The 19,043-nt window shown below is 45.6% G+C and overlaps 1 protein-coding gene across 1 annotated transcript in view; it reads left to right on the forward strand.

The window, feature by feature from the left end:
* The window catches only part of LOC119167548 (lethal (3) 80Fj), a 331,845-nt gene that overhangs the window by 232,597 nt on the left and 80,205 nt on the right, over positions 1–19,043 (forward strand). The window contains exons 39-41 of the mRNA XM_037419055.2: positions 1,726–1,915; positions 4,562–4,632; positions 12,336–12,551. Of these exons, the coding sequence (XP_037274952.2) occupies positions 1,726–1,915; positions 4,562–4,632; positions 12,336–12,551 (477 nt within the window). The remainder of the gene's footprint in view (positions 1–1,725; positions 1,916–4,561; positions 4,633–12,335; positions 12,552–19,043) is intronic.

Consider the following 19,043-nt stretch of genomic DNA (forward strand, 5'->3'; position numbering starts at 1 on the left):
GGCAGTCCATAGGAGTCAATGCGTAAATATTGTCACCACAACTAACACTTTTTCTTCGATCGTCCCGCTTCAACGAAATTTTACGATGCGATTCCAGGCTCAGATATTTATTGCTATGCTGTAAATGCAATATTTAACATTTTGATGCATTTTCAGAGCCTGAAAATGCGTCAACGAAGTCACCACCAGAAACCGCCGCTGTTCAGCAAGCATGGGCACGCCACCATTGCTCGACAGCGATGGCAGTGAGGCTGCCCTGGCCCTGCTTTTGCCACTGGCTTGCTTTTGAGCCACAAACGATCCGAAGCTGGAGCTCAGTCGCTCAGTAATAGTTTCCTTCACGCAGCTTCTGGGTGCAACCGGGGCACATTGCCTTTTCCGATTGCGATGCTTATCATTATGTTCGCGCTTGGCCTGTGTGGTAACTAATCAGAGTGGCTGTTCGTCCGCATTATCAACAAAATCGGCTAGTAGTGAGTGATGGATGATAAGAATGGCATAGAATAATGCAAAATTCGCGGTTCCACGATACCCTGCCTCCAACTTGGCGTTGTCGGATAGTTTTGACGACAGACAGCTGCTGGTGTTAACGTTTGGTTCATTCACGAAGGTGGTTTTAGGCGTTGTTTCAGCGTGCTTTTCACCATGGCCTCGCTATGCATGGGTGAGAATGACGTCGGGGCGCTTCTGGGAAAGAATAGGAAGCAGCGGACATTTTTGGAATTTTGGGAAGAAACGTTCCTTTGTTTTGCTAGCTCAGATCAGCTATATTTTTTCGATTTCACTATAACGAAATATTCACTTCAACGAAATATGTTCTGCGCCCCGTCAGTTTCGTTGTAGCAGTGTTCGACTGTTATGCAAAACTACGATTTGGTTCTTGTTGAAATCGATGCAGTTCTGACAATTAGAAGGGTTCAGTAGAGCTTTAGTGCCTTGTAAACTTTTGTTGTGACCCAGTCGGTATGACACTGCATTGCCCCAAAGGCCGCACTAGATGTCCCATTTCATCAGGAGGTCTAGCGCAGCCTCTGACTAAAATAGTTGTGCAACTTTTGAAAGGAATAAAATTTCAAGCACGTTTCACAGTACAGAAGATGACTTCATGCTTAGCTGATTGCTTTCAAACTTAGTCTCACTTTCACAAGACTGCTCTTCTTGGTATGGAATCCTGCCAGCATGTAGCTGACAGCACTCTTAGCACTGTGCAAGGGATGCGAGCTTGGCTTGGCACCAGAAACACAGTCCCAGGCGTATTTGGTGGCAGTCATGTAAACTTTTGCTGAAACTATCTTTGTTTGTGTTTGCCCAAGAATACCACCCAAAGAATATCCCTCCTGAAGGGACGACAGGGGAAATCGCTTCCCAATTGAGATTTCCTGAATAAAATTTTCACTGTCATATGTTACATATCGGTTTGATTCAATTTTTATTTCAAGTGCTGGTAACTCTCCCACTTGTGTTAGAATCGCAGTCATGTTGCATTCTACTAAATATGGTAAATAACATAGGCTGTCCACTGCATTGAAGTAATATTTGAGATTGGGCCAGTCGGCAATCCATCTTCAGCAACAGTTCAGGAGTGTGCAATGGACGAGCGGAGGGGGGAACGGTGCTCGTCATTGTTTCGTTCTGTGTTCGTTGCCCACCTTGGCACTGTTGTCGAAGACGAGGAGGTTATCTCGTTGTAGTGTGCTTATACCGTCGGCATATTGCACGTTACAGGCGCTGGCAGATGAGAACGAGTACGTGCGAGAGACGGCACTGAGAGCAGGCCAGCGCATGGTGAACATGTACGCAGACACGGCCATGACCCTGCTGCTGCCTCAGTTAGAGAAGGGGCTCTTCGACGACAACTGGCGCATCCGCTACTCTTCAGTGCAGCTCCTGGGCGATCTCCTTTACAAAATCTCAGGTGAGCCGGCTTGCTTCTTATGTGTCTGTGCTCGTCAATGGCTTTGTGGACCCGAATATTCGGAATGATATATTTCACGCCTGGTATACTTCCATATCATATTTTTCTGTAGGCATCTATTTCCAAATTATTTCCTGAACACAGTAGAACCCTGCTGATAATGATTTTTGGCTGATTGGGAATAAAATGTAGATGCCAAAAAAACAGTACCAATTCAAAAAAGAGTTGCAGTGGAATGCACACAATCTTATTTTATTTATTTTTCAATATACTGCAGACCTTCTCTTCTCGGTTCAAGCAGGACTGGTAGAACATAAAATAATTACACTTGTGTCAAAACTGACACTCTAATGAAACAGTTCAATTCTAGACAGCATGTTAACAACAGTTTCAAAGATACATCGTTTAAATCACATGCGAGTACAATACAAAAATGTAATACACTATTTTTCTACAGTTAAATCTTGGTATAACAAACTTCAGTGGGCCGTGCTATTAGTTCATTTTTTTTAAAGGTCGTTGTAGCAGCACAGAAGTCAACCATAAATACTTAATTTCCACCGACCAAAACGACTTACTTTTACAACGGTGCGTCCTTGAACTTTTTTTCCAGAGAAAAAAAAACAAATGCACAAGTGAACACCAAAAAATGCAAGTTTACTGTAAAGAAGTCTGTGGTTTTTTATTTTTATTTATTTAGTTTTTACGCGTGCAGCACAAGCTTTGAAGCTCGAAAGCCTCCAGCTCATCCACATTCCTGTGGTGCGATTCGGTTCTTTGGTCACAACAGTCTGCTTTTTGCCTTCCAATTGCCGAAGAATATCTACTTTCTCGCTTTGCGAAAACTGCTTCCGCTTCTTCGTCGTAAGCAGAGATGAACTCATTTGTAGTAGCACCGCAGCATGAATGCAGACTTGCTTTGCGAACGCGATAAGTAATTACCGAAAATAGATGGACACGACTGACACACAAGGCCTCCTAGAGCACATGTAGAAGTGACAAGTAAAGAAAAACCCGAAGCGTCACGGCTGTCATCGCCTCTTCCGAAGAAAAAAAAGTGCCAAAAAAGAATATTCCTCGTGTTTCATTTTCTGCTTCCTCGCTGTCTCAGGTTTTCCGCCCCCATGCTTCCTGCTCCGCGACTCCCACTCTGCCTCGCTGACCTTGCCCTCCCGTGTTGCCCTCGCCCCTTGCCTCTGCTCTTGTAAACCTGCAGCGTTGGCGTTTCAACAAAAAGAAAGAAAAGAAAGTCGCCCTTTGGATTTTTTCCCCCCCTCCGCGCCGTCGCGCGTCTTGCGAGAAACAAGGCGTTCGTTCGCTTTGTCGCCTGCTTGCGTACCGCTCCGGTGGTCAGGAAGGATTTCAGAACATGAGTTCGTAGCACTGAGGCATTGCTAATATAATGCAGAACTAAATTAACACTTGTTATTCTGAAAAGTTCGGCATTCTGAAGTACGTAATAGTGAAATAATTTTACATTGAAACTATTTACAGTCGGTACGGGATTTTTAAAAAGTTCGTTAATCTGAAGAGTTTGTTATTGTGGGGTTCGTTCTACCGAGATTTCACTGGACTATTTTGCAGTTCACCGCAGATAATGGTGCGCTATTTCAGCATACTATTGAGGATGGAAAAGCAGGCTTTTTATGAATGTCGTTGTGACTTTTAGGCAACTGTGTTGTCTTGTTGAATTTCAATGCTTACTCTTGAATAAACACCGTGCAGTATTGGCCGGTGCATTTTTTTCGCACCTGACTTGTACCAAGTGTTTTTCTCCTTTTTTTTTTTTTTCAAGCATTTGCAGTGCCATTGACACTTGCCATGATATTTGGCTCCACATTTATTCTAAATGAATCTAGTGCCTTTACAGTTGATGAGGAGGTTAGCCTTTACAGTTGATAAGGAGGTTAGGACGGTGAATCATCACCTCAAGTGGCAGTTACCACTGAGTACAGACTACAAATACCAAAGACTGTGCTTTTCCTGCTGCAAGTGCTGGATGCAATTTTGCAAGCCAGAAACATGCTATAGTTGGCGTATTTCATACACCAGCTGACCAAAAGCGCAATGTGCTAAGTGGATCTGTTGGCAAGGATTCTTTTTAATGCCAAGGCACTTTTTTCAAAATCTTATTGTGTTTTGTGCCGTGTCACATATTTCTTATAATCTGTAAAATCATACCAAAATATCGCCTTGCTGCCAGTTGTAACGTACTTGTGGCATACAGGAGACGTACCAGTCCACGTGATTGTTGATTCATGACTGCAAAAGAGATTTGACTTGGTGCGTTATGCATCAGTATTCTTGGCCAATTGCTTTTTCCCAGATTTGTCTGACTGTGCGAGACACACACACTGGTGTCTACAAACGACAGCGCTCGTTGTACATTTTGTACGTTGCTGAGCACACTTGCTTGGTGTGATTTTAAAAATGCTGCCAGAGTTAACCACTAAGTGTTTGGCATTGAGTTGCACGAAATCTTGCGAATGCGTGATTCCTCTTATCCACAAGGCAAATTTACAAAAGTGTACCTCACCATGCATTTTGCCAGATATACCTTGTAATTTTTTAAGGTAACTCAGGTGCTTTTTTTCTTTAGGTAAGATTTTAATTCAGTCCTTGGCTCTACTTTTTTTCTGGCTTCAGGTGTGACCGGAAAGATGACCACAGAAACTGCGCATGAGGATGACAACTTTGGCACAGAACAGTCACATAAGGTGAGGGAGATTGCATTGTTTCAGTTGTGGGGTAGGTGAGACACTAAAAGAGCACACACTTGTAAAACTAGCCATAGGTGCCTTTTCTAGTCCCTCTCTAGTTGACAGTAAGCTACACATGTGATGTGGTTCTTTGCTCTTACTGGCAACAGACATGAATGATTGGTTGATATGTGGGGTTTAACATCTCAAAACCACCATATGATTATGAGACAGACATGGAACAAACGAAGTTTTTATAAACTGCACATTTTTAGACATGCCTCCTAAAGAATCATATTAGTGCCTTCACAGAAGTCAGTCTTGTTGCAGTGCAGTCGAAACCACTTATCATCATCATAATCATCATCAGCCTGACTATGCCCACTGCAGGACAAAGGCCTCTCCCATGTTCTGCCAGTCAGCTCGGTCCTGTGCTCGCTGCTGCCAATTTACACCTGCAAACTTCGTAATCTCATCTACCCACCTAACCTTTTCTCTCTCCCTAACCCGCTTGCCTTTTCTGGGAATCCATTTTGTTCCTCTAATGACCAGCGGTTATTCTGTCTACGCTCTACATGCCCGGCCCATGTCCATTTCCTCTTCTTGATTTCAACTATGATATCCTTAATCCCAATTTGTTCCCTAATCCACTCTGCTCTCTTCTTGTCTCTTAAGGGGGGACGCGGCACTTCGGGACCGAAAATCAGCCAAAAAATCGAGTTTTCGCGGACCTTTTTTTCGCATTCCCGACATCATTGCGCACCTATTTACAGAATTTCATAGCCGAATACCATCAACTTTTATCGTTATTCAACTTTAAAAAACCGAAAACGGGCGTCCTGCCCTTTAAATTGAGGGCGAATAGCGCAGGTTTCGGCTCTACGATACGCGGGAACTACGCGCTCGATCGGCGCCATTTTGGTCTTGTTTGAAAGAACGCGTTTTCAGCTGTTTTTTTTATTCAGTAAGCAACATTGAGCGTTTCCCCGGCTTGAAAAACGGGGCCTCAAAGACGAAGAGCCGCGCTCACTGCCATTGGCTAAACGGCGCACGTGACTGAAATGGCGCTTTCCGGTTGGCTGGAAGCTCGCGGCTTGCGCCTGCATACGCGACCCGACGCCATTTTGAAAGGGTTACCCCTGTGACGCCTCGAAATCGGCAGAGCACTCTGAAGCTTCTGATCGTATCGCCATGCCTGGAAACGCAAAAAAGTATCGGACCGTGCATGCATTTGGTCGCAGGAAACGCAAAGGTCGTGGGAGAAAGTCTACGAAGTCATCAGAGCCCTTGGTTGACTCCGACGAACGATGTGTCGACGCTCCGCGGCCGTTCAGCGATGGTGCGACCGAGCGCGTTGCCTCCGACGACGATGACGGTGAAGCGAACTCCGGACGACTACGAATCGACGCCAAGGTGGTGACAAACGCCGAAGTTGAAGAAAATCATGCCCGGGAGAAAGCGACGCTCGACCGGCTTTCATCGGCGCCACCAACTGCACGGAAAATTGACTTTTTCACCGCGAGTTGTAGCGAGGCAACCGCACAGGACTCGGACCACGCTGCTCCTTATCTGCTTATGCATCTAGATATTCTAAACGCGATAATGGGTGCCTTGTGTTGCAGAGCCTGCCACGGACCGGCTACGATCGTCAGAGGGGATCGGGACTACGGACTTGCCGTGAAAGTGCTAGTGCAGTGTGAAAGGTGCGGCGAGATCGCGAATGAATGGACTTCGCCCCGCGCGAACGGCACGAAAACGTGCAATCCGTTTGAAGTAAATCTTCTCGCTTCGAGGGCGATGGTGGCTACCGGCAACGGTCAAACGAAAATGAACGATATTTTCGCAACAATGGGCATCTCACACCGCGGTATGCACCACAAGACGTTTCAGCGGCATTTGAAGAACACGCTGGCACCCGCTGCAACGCGAGCGGCTGAGTCCGCTATGAGCGAATGTGCGGAAAAGGTTAGAACAATTTATGATGACTTGTGCTTTGGCCACCGGGGCAATATTGCCGTTAGCTACGACGGCACGTGGAAGACGCGAGGCCATTCTTTCCACATCGGCGTGGGCACAGTTATCGAATTATTTAGTGGCTACGTGTTGGACTATGTCGTTCTTTCCAACTTTTGCCTAGGCTGCGAGGTGGGCCCAAAGCCTAGTAGTGAGGGCTATCAAGAATGGAAGGCTAACCACAAATGCCAAAAAAATACGAACAGCAAAGCGGGGCAAATGGAAGTGGAGGCGGCTCTAATTCTATTTCAGAGGTCGCTTGAACGCCATGGCCTGCGCTACACAATTATGCTGTCTGATGGAGACTCTAGGACATTTTGCGCCATACAAGACGCCAAGGTGTATGGTTACATTGACGTGCAGAAGGAAGACTGTATTAATCATGTACAGAAACGGATGGGCACCGCATTGAGAAACCTGGTGCAGAAACAAAAATGCGATGGGAAAAGAGGCCTTGGTGGGAAAGGCAGGCTCACAGGTGAGCTGATCACCAGGCTGAGCACATATTATGGCCGGGCTCTGAAATCGCATGAAGTTGACGTGGGCGAGATGCAAAAGGCTGTGATGGCCACATACTGCCACGTCACCTCCACTGATGAATGCTCGGACCACAGTCTGTGCCCAGCTGGTGAAACTTCATGGTGTCGGCACAATGCCGCAAAAGCAAAGGGTGAGCCCGACCCCAGGCATGCCTACAATCTACCGAAAGACGTTGCAGAGGCATTACTACCGGTTTATACCCGGCTTTCGGAAAGAGCTTTGCTTCAGAGGTGCGAACGCGGCAAAACGCAGAACTCCAACGAGAGCCTACATTCGGTAATCTGGAGTTTGGCCCCCAAGGAGCACCATGCGTCCCTGTTTGCTGTTGAAGCAGCTGTTGCAGAAGCAGTGCTGCGCTTCAACACGGGCAATTTGAATTCTGCAACGGCAATCTTAGGTGAAATGGACATGAATGCGACAAGTACTGGTGCCAGGAGAGCGAGAGAAAAAGACCACCGACGCAGCATTGTCTCCAACAAGAAAAGAACAGCCTCATTGTAACTCCGGAAGCTAGTGAAGAGGAGGCATGAGCACAGAATGCATTCAGACTATGCTTCTGGTGCGTTTTGAGGTTGTCTTGTTGCATCTTCTGCAATAAAAATGTGTGCCCACGTTTTTTCTCGATTTCTCAAAACGACAATTTTCATGTGCTTCCCATTATGCCGGAGCAATATCTCTTGTTCTATCTGGGTTATCATTACGATTTCTTTTTTGTTTCGAAGATAAATGCAGGGGATGTGTCGTAAAGTAAGTTTTATTGTAATAATTTTTGGAGAAAATTCTCTAAATGAATCTTTTGTTTCAAGTGTAGATGGGGAAATTTTTCATGTCATATTCAACATCCCACAACTTTGCTTCGAAATAGCCCAGAACAATGATTTATACTTTATTGCACACTGTGAACATACCGAATTGGTTCTATAGGTTGCACATCAATATCCAAGTTCTAGTTAATTAGCTAATTAGGCCTTAATTGATAACGTCGCAGTTCATTATATCTTTAAAACTAATTGTAACAGCAAAAAAAGGATTAGATTTTTGAAATCAGCAGTAAAATCTACATAGGCTCTCCAAATTTGACTGAGGTACTCGCAAAAATAAAAGAGTTTTTGGAAGGTGTAGCATCCCCCCTTAAGGTTACACTTACCATTTCCCTTTCTATTGCTCGCTGCGTCGTCCTCAATTTAAGCTGAACCCTCTTTGTTTGTCTCGAAGTTTCTGCTCCGTAGCTAAGTACCGGCAAGATTCAGCTGTTATATACCTTCCTCTTTAGTGATAGTGGCAATTTAGCTGTCATGATTTTAGAGTGCTTGCCAAATGTGCTCCACCCCGTTCTTATTCTTCTAGTTACTTCAATCTCGGGGTTCGGCTACGCGATCATTACTTGTCCTAAATAGACATATTCCTTAAAGGGCCACTCACCAGGCTCAGACAGTGGAAGTTGTTGGGTGTTCGATGAGGAACAATCTGCCACAAAATTTTTTTTAATCAGTTCATCACGAGCAGAGAAAACGGGTTTCTTGAAGCAATGCAAAAGGAGGATGAGAGGAGGCAAGCTCGAAACCCTTGCCACTTCTCCGCGTAGCCTTCGCAAGCCAAATCTTTTCCCCACCCTTTCAGGCATTCGACCAAGAGGTCACGTACGCGTGACGAGCCTAAACAAGTCCGACCCCCGAGCACGCAAGCGGCGTTGCTTTGTTGACCAGCGTTATTTTGTGGTCTTCTGCCTGTTTCTGCAGGATGGTTTGGAAATGCTGGCTTAGACGCGGTAGAATAGATGAGCACAACGAGTGCGCGAGCGTATAGGAGCATTCCACGGAGGTCGTCTGCTCAATGCGCTGACCGCGAATACACTAACGCATGCGAAACGCCGACACATTAGCCCCCCATCTCGTTGCAATTCACGGGAAAAAAATACAAAAAAGACGCTCACATTCCCTTATTGCGTCTCTATATTTATCTAGAGCTTTATTACTCTCTTAGAGCAACAAATTAATAAACTACGCATGCCGTGTTAAATAATTTTCCTCATGTCACGCGCCACTGTTTGCAACGTCAGAGCAGAGTCATCTACGTAGAGGACCAACGTCACTGCATTGCTGTGTACGTAAGGCCATTCATACACGCACGTCATGCCCTCATTCTCTGGGCGCGCACCCGCATAAAGAAGGGGGAGCAGCGTTCATCTTGAAATTCGGCTAATTTCCGTGGCACGCAGCATTGCAAATTTTGGCAGATGTGATCATCAACGCCTTGTCTACGCGTTGCGCTTGTCGGCTCAAAATTGTCAAACCTGGTGAGTGGCCCTTTAACAACTTCCAGCGCCTCTCCACGTATCACAAAGTGCTGTTTTCTGCCGAGATTGTTGCACATTACTTTCATTATTTTCAGGCCTACTTTTCTGCTTTCCATGTCCATTGCAGTAGTCACGAACTGTAATTTGTTCCTTGATTTATTCATCAAGGCAATGTCATCAGCGAATCGCAGGTTACTAAGGTACTCTCCATTAACTCTTATCCCTAACTCTTCCCAGTCTAGGGTCCTGAAAACCTTGTGTAAGTGTGCAGTAAATCATCACATTGGGGAGATTGTATCCCTCTGTTTTACACCCTTGATTGGTATTCTGTGGCTTTCTTAAGGAAGCACCATGGTAGCAGTTGATCCCCTGTAGATTTCTTCCAGTATGCTTATATATGCTTCATCGACACTCTCATTCTGCAGTGTCTGCATTACTGCTGATACAGTAAAAGCTCGTTAATTCGACACCCGTTAATTTGAAAATTTGGATAATTCGGACGGCTCTATTGGTCCCGGCCAAAGTGCATGTTAATCTATGGGACCAAACCTCCGTTATTTCGTCTGAATTCGGCTCCGCACCGCTTAATTCAGACAAATGCTGACGGCTGCTGCTACACAAAAGTGTGATAAAGCAGCACTGGCACCACTGGAGTGAAACCGAAACATGAGCGTCATCACCATCATCATCAACTAGTGGGGGCGATCGCAGCGTCACCGAACGTCGACGTTTTCTTTCTTCTCCACTCAGCACCTCCGACGTCATTTTCCCTTGTGTTGTCGTGTCGGAACCATCTCTTCTTGCGTAGTTCTCTTTTTCTTCCATTGTGACCGTATTTGCATGCCACCACCATCGTGTGCTACAGTGATGGCAACGCCGAAAAAGCGGCAGAACTACGACGCGAAGAACTTGGCGACTAAAGTGGAAATTTTGGAAGCACTGAAGAACGGCGAATCGCAACAGCAGGTTATGACCAAGTACAACGTGAAGCGGAGCACGTTGGGAACGTACGTGAAAAATGAACAACAGATTCGACAAGCCTTCGAAAGCGAGAAGTTTCATGCCTCTAGAAAGCGGTTGCGAACCGCAGCTCATCCCCAGCTCGAAGAAGCTTTGCTCCGTTGGATTACTGACTGTCGCAACGCGCATCTGCCTTTGAGCGGACCTCTCATCATGGCGCAAGGTGAGAAGTACGCTGCAATGATGAACATTGAATCGTTCAAAGGGTCAGAAGGGTGGTTTGCGAGGTTTTGAGAGAGACACGAACTTGTCTTCAGGAGTGTGTGCGGCGAAAAGGCCAGTGTTGACGAAAGCGTGACCACCGAGTGGAGAAATGTGAAGCTGCTGGAGCACATCGCCGCATATGAACCACGTGACGTGTTCAATGCAGATGAAACTGCTCTATTTTTCAGAGCTCTGCCCGACAAGACGGTGACTTTCAAAGGGGACGCGTGCATTGGTGGCAAGAAGTGCAAGCGAAGGATAACTGTGCTTCTTGCCACCAATATGACTGGCACGGAGCGCTTGCCACTACTTGTCGTCGGGAAGGCGCTTAAGCCACGTTGTTTTAAGAACGTCAGAAGCCTTCCTGTCGAGTACACAGCGAACAGGAAGGCATGGATGACATCGGACATTTTTCGCGGCTGGCTGCAACAGTTGGACCGGCACTTCACGTCGAAGGACCGCACGATAATTATGGTTGTTGACAACTGCAGTGCCCATAACTGTACAGTCGAACTGAAGAGCATCAAAGTAGTTTTTTTGCCGCCCAACACTACGTCTGCTCTTCAGCCGATGGACCAGGGTATCATTCACTACGTGAAGTCGAAGTACCGCAAGCACCTGCTAGAGCGAATGATCCTATGCTCAGAAGCTGGAAAGTTGTATCAAGTGGACTTACTCGGCGCAGTGCACATCATCGCCCATGTGTGGAAAAACACTCCGCCGCAAGTCATCGCCAACTGTTTTCGGCACAGCGGTTTTGTGAGGCCCGAGCATGCAGCTGTAGCTGACGATGGCATCGAAGAGGTGTAAGCCAAGTCCACCGACGATGACTGCCCGACTTTCGATGCTGTCCTTTCCACAGATGTGACCTTTCAGGACTACATCGCGATTGATCATGGTGTCGCCACGAGTGGTTTCCTGACCGATCAAGAGATTATTAATGATGTCACGGGCGCCCATGAAGACCACGATTCCGACGAAGAATCATGCGAGGAGATACAGCCGCGACCTCATCGCACCTCAGGGGAAGTCTCGGAGGCGCTGTTAATATTAGAGGACGCTTGCCTGAACACTCCCGACAGCTTGCGTGCTTTTGGCCATTTGGAACAGTCAAGAAAAATTGTGATGTCAGCCGGAATCTGCGCGAAAACGCAGACGACAATTACAAAATACTTCAACAATAAAGGTATGCTTCTGCAGCTTGATTTTAAATGTTGTTTTCCCTGTTCATTTGTTAATTCGGCATTCGGTTAATTTGGACAGTTTTTCCGGTCCCGTGAAATCCGAATTAACGAGCTTTTACTGTATTTCTACTGAATCAAATGTCTTCTCGTAATTGTAAACCACTTATAACGATACTCATCAGCCACGAAAAGTGCTACCATGGAACAGCAGTACTCAAGTGCTGCTGTTCTGTGGTAGCCTTCATCATAACCATTATGTCTCTTTAGATAATTGATCATATGGTATTCTGTACCATACTGTACTGCCAGCAGTGCAATAATAATGTAATGGTGACTCTGTAGTTTAGTAGACATTTTGCTTGTTCAGTTTCAAAAAAATTTGCTAATGCAGAATATTTAAAGATGCTATGTTTTCACTTGCACACGCTGTCTGAAACTGACTGGCATCTTTTTTTCTCTGTCAGGCCATTATGATAGCCCTGGGTGAGGAGCGTCGCAACCGTGTGCTGGCCGGTCTGTACATGGGGCGCCTAGACACCTCGCTGATGGTGCGCCAGGCCTCTCTGCACGTGTGGAAAGTGGTGGTGACCAACACGCCCCGCACCCTGCGCGAGATCCTGCCCACTCTCTTCTCCCTGCTGCTGGGATTCCTGGCCAGCAGCAGCTACGACAAGCAGCAGGTAGGAGGCATCATTTAGAAGGACTCATAAAAGTTGAAGGAAAAAGCTTGCTCATCATTTAAACCTGCAATATACACCGCGAATTAGAATATTGAAGAAACAAATTTTTGTATTGTGAATACAGTGATTCCATTCTTGTGCCAAAAAGCACTAAATCAGATTTACTGCAGAATCCTGATAATATCAGTAACAAGTGCGCCAAACTGCACAAAAGTCGCATTTGAAATGGTCTATCACCAACAATAGCCACGCCGGCGCATCAATACATGTGCACCTTGTTCTTGGGGCCACCAAAGTCACAATCGTGTACCTATTTTATTACGCAGAATAACTGGCGGTTGCGGGTGCGTCCTAAAATTCACGATGCTGTGTTTAATGCCGACGCAACTCTGTTGTAAAAGTCCGCTTAAGTTGTATTCATACGAGAGAACGGAGGAGGAATTCTCACAGCGGACAGCGCATCACGTGACGTGCGCGTCATTGAAATGTGCCGTCCTCGCTTCATCCGCTCTCCTCCGCTCACAGCACAGATGCAAATGTATTGCCACTATTTCGATCTCTCCGTTTGACAGTCGTCTGCTCTGGATCGAGAGGATTCGACGTCAAATCTGTCAGCATTGGTCGGATTGGTGGGACTAGGAAGCAGGCAGCCGGCTTAAAAGCCACGTGTTTTATACTCAGCGACAACTTTTCTTGGCACTGAAGGGAAAGCTACGGAGGTGGAACTTCTGCACATGTAGCACTACGCGAAGTAGTCCATTTTGGTGCACGTCTTGTAAGGCTGTTGAAAGTGGCGGGGGCGCACCATCAGCGTTTCATCTAGACGCAGACTCCGCTTAGCGTTTGAGGTGCACGTAAAAAAGCGAGACTTTCTCACGTGTTCAAAAATGCGAAGTCACAACAGATAAATTAAAAGAAATATGAATATTTACTGGTATCAGCTGCATCGTGTCTCAAACCTCAAAAGTCGTGTCTTGCAATAAAAATCAATAAAAATCAGAAATACGAGAAATTTCGCTAAAAACGCGATTTTTCAAATCGCATCTCCCCTTAATGTAGACAATTTTTATCACTTTTATAATTTTATCTCAATGCAACTTTTATTATGTTTGACGAAAAGCCATTTCATCAGCGGCAAGGAATCTGCATTGGTTCCTGTGTCGCACCGGTCCTTTGCGATATTTTTTTAGCGGATGTGGATAGGGACTTGGACAATGCTTTTAAAGGGAGGGAGGTTTTAAAGGTTTTTAGGTACGTTGACAATTTTTAATTCTTTTAGATAAACAGGGTGACCTTACATCCCCTGATTTTATTTTAAGCGTTCTTATAAGACTAGGACAAGGGCTTTCCTTTACTGTTGAATTGTCTCAAGAAGCTTGTCTGCAGTTTTTAGACTTAAGCCTCACGTGGAACGATGAGCATCTTTGGTGGTCTTATCATTCTCGTGTTGAGAAGCAGCTGTTGCCGTACGATTCTGCCCACTCAAAGATTGTGAAGAGAGGCGTTGCGTCTCTTTGCTTGGAATCAGCGCTAAAGAGGTCGTGCCCACGCAGCATGAAACTTGGTTTCCTCAATCAGGTGATCCGACTAGAGGCTGCTGGGTTCCCTCGATCGGTCATTACGGCCGTTGCTGAATCACTTCTGCAGAAGTTTAAACGTGGAACACGGGAAGCGATGACTGCTACCCAGCGCTTAAGGATTAGGCCACAAGTTGTGCCATATATTCATAAGGTCTCGCACAACCTCAAGAAAGTCGCGGCCAGGCATGGCGTACCGATGGTGTTTTCCGCGCCAGAAAAAAATCGGAAGACTGTGCCAACGTGTGTGCGATAGGAAGAAGCGCGGCTGCCAAAAGAAACATGAGAGGGCCTTTGTTAAGTGTTCCATGGGGGTTGTGTGCTCCATACCCTTATCCTGCGGAAAAGTGAACATTGGCCAAACCGAACAGTGTATTAATGACCGATTAAGGGAACACGCCCAAAAATTAACAAAAAAAGATGACAAGTATGCGCACCTGGTTGCGCATGTCATCTTGTGTGGCTGTGACGCACGATTTTCTGAGACGAAGATTCTAGGCAGAAGCGCAAGTAAAACTGCACGTGAAGTGTTAGAGGCCTTTTGTCATTGAAAAAAATAAAGATCACTGTGTAAGCGCCCCTTCAATTTCGTTGTTACCAAGCGAACTTCAGTTTATTGCTCTGAGGCTATGACATTGATTAACTGTACGTTTGATAACGTACGCTGTTGGCCTTCTATGGTGTGTGTGCGCACGATGTGTCCTGTATATATTCAAGCCTTCGAGCTATGAATAAATCAGTTGGAAGTGGGCGCTGTGTGTGTTTGAAGCATGGGTGTGTGCGTGTGTGAGTGATCGTGTGAAGCTTTCGCGCTCGAATTAACTTTTCGAAATGCTCTATTAACTAGCCCAACAACAAGTTCTTTTATGTTACTTTGATGTGTCTGAAAAGCGCGCGCTTTTCGCAAACGGAGACTGCAATGATTGCAGTGACCTTTGTGCACCAGGTAACTACAGCAGAATTGTTCCAGGTAAAGCCTGAGGCCAGCGAAGGCGTACGACCTTCCCCTCTTATCTTGCCGGGCGAAGTACGCGTAGGAGATTATAGCGAGCGCCGCCGTGCGATGTGGCGCCGCGCACTCTTTGCGCCATCTGGCTGATAATGCTGAAAATACAATTCTCTCCAAGATACTCGTGAGCAGGAGTAAGTGGTAGATATAAGTAACTTGCCGTTTGAACGGTGAAAGACGTGCTCCGCAGTGGCTCAGTGGTTAATGCCTCGCTTTCATGATGCAGAGGTCCCTCGTTCAATTCCGCGCGCTGTAGTGTTTTATTCTGGAATTTTTTCTTGCGTTTTCATAGATATAGATACGTATACATATACGGTGCATGACATCGACGCCGGCAGCAAAATTCAGCCGAAAGTGTCCATATAATTGCTATCGCAATAAAAAAAATGAGCACTGCATTGCATTTATTGCTTCGTATCAAAGGGAGGGGCCGAAGGCTGCTGCGTCGCTGGAAGTAACTTGCAGGCTATCTCAAGGCATAATGAGACTGCTCGTGAACTTTCTGTGCTACTAAGCTCTGCATCGCGTTTAGATAACTGATTGCACAAAAGCTTCGGCAACTATTATAGAGTGATCATTGTCTCTTTAGCCAGCGTTCTTTTGAGTTATGGGATTTCGGCAATATTGGATCTAAAAGATACAATTTGTTAGTTTCGCATATGCTCTTAGCAATGGAAGTGATACCAATACGTTGTATTTTTATACCAAATAATAAGGCTTGACGTCATCCGTGAGAAGCATTAGCGACAGGGTTGCAATTTCCAAGGTTCACGCACTCGCAAGAACTTGCTGCATGCGCGGTGTTCAATATTCGCGACTTGGGTGATTAGAGACCCCTGAAACATCTCTTGTATGCTGATGCATGTATAGATGGAATCAGACTTGTCTAGAGCGCCCAGCCGGCCGCTACAGCTGGCATTTTCTTCAGAAATATGTAAAGAGAGATGCCGTAATGCTACAAACATAGCCGTACTGCTTGTCAGGTTCTTGTGCTGTAATGTAAGCATCAACGGAAGCTTGTAGCTAACGTGAGATAGAAGCCGCAGCTACCAACAGTGTCGACAAGCATGCGCTCCGCTGCTCTAGACCAGTGTGATTCTATTTATACAGCACGAACGGCAGGTATGAATGGATCTGTGAAATGGCGCAACGATGGCTTGGCCGCCGTTCAATCAAGGCTCAGTGCCGCTCTAGAAAGCGAAGCCCTTTTCGCACAGTCTGTTCGCATTGATAGTACAAGGTAGAAGGGTGTACCAGTTGTAAATAGCGGGTGCACCAGCTATCACACCCCTAACGTCGAAGTTCATAACAATGCCCCTCCCCCTCGCGTTTCTAGCTCCTTCCTGTCCCTTGGACACAGGCGATGCATTCCTCTCTGCTTGAGTAAGAATCGATTAGAGGCCTGGTGCGTGGGTATAATGTTATCGCATCCGGCTTCAGTGCAAAAGAGATAGGTTGGCTCTTCATATCTCTGCTTTAGCCATGTTGTCGCCCCTGCTCGCGCTTTTACTCGTGTGTAAAACATCATGCGCCCCGGCATCTTATCGATTGGGACATTGCACAAAACATGGCGGCCAGTGGCTTAGCCAAAGAGGGGGGGGGGGGCACATCGAGATTATGCACCTCCCCAATCTCCGAAGTTGTTTTGGCCATGGCATATGTAGCGCGAAATGACCTTTTGACTGCCTGTCCCCCCGCTTCAGATCGAGGTGCAACCCCCCTCCCAACTTTTAAAAATTTTTGGCTACACTCCTGGCAACAGCAAAAACCAGTCCAGAATGTCCATATAATTGCTATCTCATTAAAAACAATATGAATCTTGCCTTCGAGTAGTTTTAGGCGTATATATAAGGTTAAAGAAAAGGAAGAGCCAAACTCTTAGGGTAGGGGGTTTTTGGAGTATAGACAGAACGCCCTAGCCATATAAAATATTGCTGTGAAAGGAAAATGAAGTTTGTTAAATTGTGTAGCTTCAGCACAGAGATGAGTGCTGTAGAAGGCTGGCTTTCTGAGACTATAGCTGAATGACATCATATTACGCCCAGCAGTCTAATCAGTTGTGAAGAAGAACAACCTTGTTTTATTCTTGAAGTGATCTTAGGGAAATGCTCTTGGTACTGTGTGAGTCTCTAGCATTGTATGTCACATCGTTTGTCTACCACATCTGCTGATAGCCACATAGGTGTATTTATATTGGTATTTCATGAAGTGCAATTTTATTCAACCAATATTCTGTTTATTTGCTACGGAAACAATCACTGAACAAGTTTTTCCAGAATGCTCAACAGCATGATGCTATTATTTTTGCATCATCTACTGAAATATGGAGTGCTTCTAGGATGGTTGGCTCTATGAAAATTGCTATGAATGTTAATATTTGTAGCTCATCACAAGAGCCTCAGAATCATTTTTCATGTCCTTCAATGTGAATGTAACTTGCTTCTCCTCCAAGATTTGAAATTAGCGGCTCCATATTGCTCCAAAACGGAAAATTTTGCTGCTCTGAAAATTGCTCCAAATCGGAAGACCTCGGTGGTATCACTGTGAATACCAATGCCCAGTATATTTGGAACTAAACCTGTTTATATAAGAGGGAAAAACAGTGCAAAATTCAGACACAAGTTGAAGAAGGCACGAGGACAGCGCTGATTTAAAACTGACTATTTTTTCACATGTGGGCTCATACAGTGGGACGCCGATAATACAACTTTCACGGGACCACACAAAACTGTCATATGATCCGGGGGTCGTATAATCGAAAAACTGAGAATACAGGCAGTGACACTCACTCTTTCACAAAAAAAAAAAAACAAAAACAAAACATGTACAGGCCACTGAATAAGCCCACGACACGACCTTGCGCTTCTCCAAGGAGGGCAGATTTAAAATATTCTTGCCAGTGGCTGTATTACTTTGTTGAAGTAAGGTGCAAGCGAATCTTTATTCTCAACTTTAAAAAAAAAAGGACACTTCTGATAAATTAAGTCCAAAAATTGCCTGCACATGGAAATGAAACTGAAACTGCGTTGCCAACAGCCTCCCGTCAGAAGTATTAGGCATAGTTTCATCGCCATCCATAGTTCACACGAGACCACGAGGTTTTTACGATGCGTATCGTGCTCGATTTCATGAATGCCTTTGTGCTGGACTGAGCTGTGCGCATTGTAATTTGTTTCCTTGTAAAGTGCAGCTAGTGATGCCCCACTGTTATAATGAACGTTGACATCAAGTAAAAGTTATTTTGCAAGGTCAAAATAGCTGCATCGTGCCCCTTCGCGTGCTAAAGCTTGTGACGGCAAAGGCCACAAACCATGCCAAGAGATGAGCTGTACGTTGACCAGGATAATGTTTCTGCAGATCGAAAATATGAAAATATCAGGACTTCAGAAATGAGCTTTTCAGCCAGCTGACGTTACTCTGTTTTGCTCTCGTGAGTACAGTAGAATATCGATGATACGAATTTGAAGGGAGCATGCAAAATATTCGTATCTTTCCGAATTCATGTCAACCAAAAACAAGTTAAAGCTGATATTGAAGATGAACAAGAACTTTATTGGCCACTACCCGTATATGCACGTCTAAGGGCCGCACCTTTACTTGGAGAGCAAAGTTTTGAAAAAAAAAAAATTGAAAAAGTCTCGCCAAAAAGGTGCACTTAGTTCGATTGCGGCCAGACGGTGCTGCCAGTTTTGTAACTTTCGCAGTTGTGACGGTGACGCACCTCCGAATGATGGATGGGATGGCACGTATTTACTTTGTGTGGCTTATCGTTCGCATCGAGTCAATACATTTTTGTCGAATTGGTGCTTTGAGACAGTGCAGGTGAGAGACGATGGGCCGGCATTTGAGGTCGTTCACTGCAGGATTTCAACTGCAAGTGATTGAATATGCCGAGGAGCACGGCAA

This window comes from Rhipicephalus microplus, chromosome 3, assembly GCF_043290135.1.
Source record: "Rhipicephalus microplus isolate Deutch F79 chromosome 3, USDA_Rmic, whole genome shotgun sequence".
Taxonomy (NCBI): Eukaryota; Metazoa; Arthropoda; class Arachnida; order Ixodida; family Ixodidae; genus Rhipicephalus; species Rhipicephalus microplus.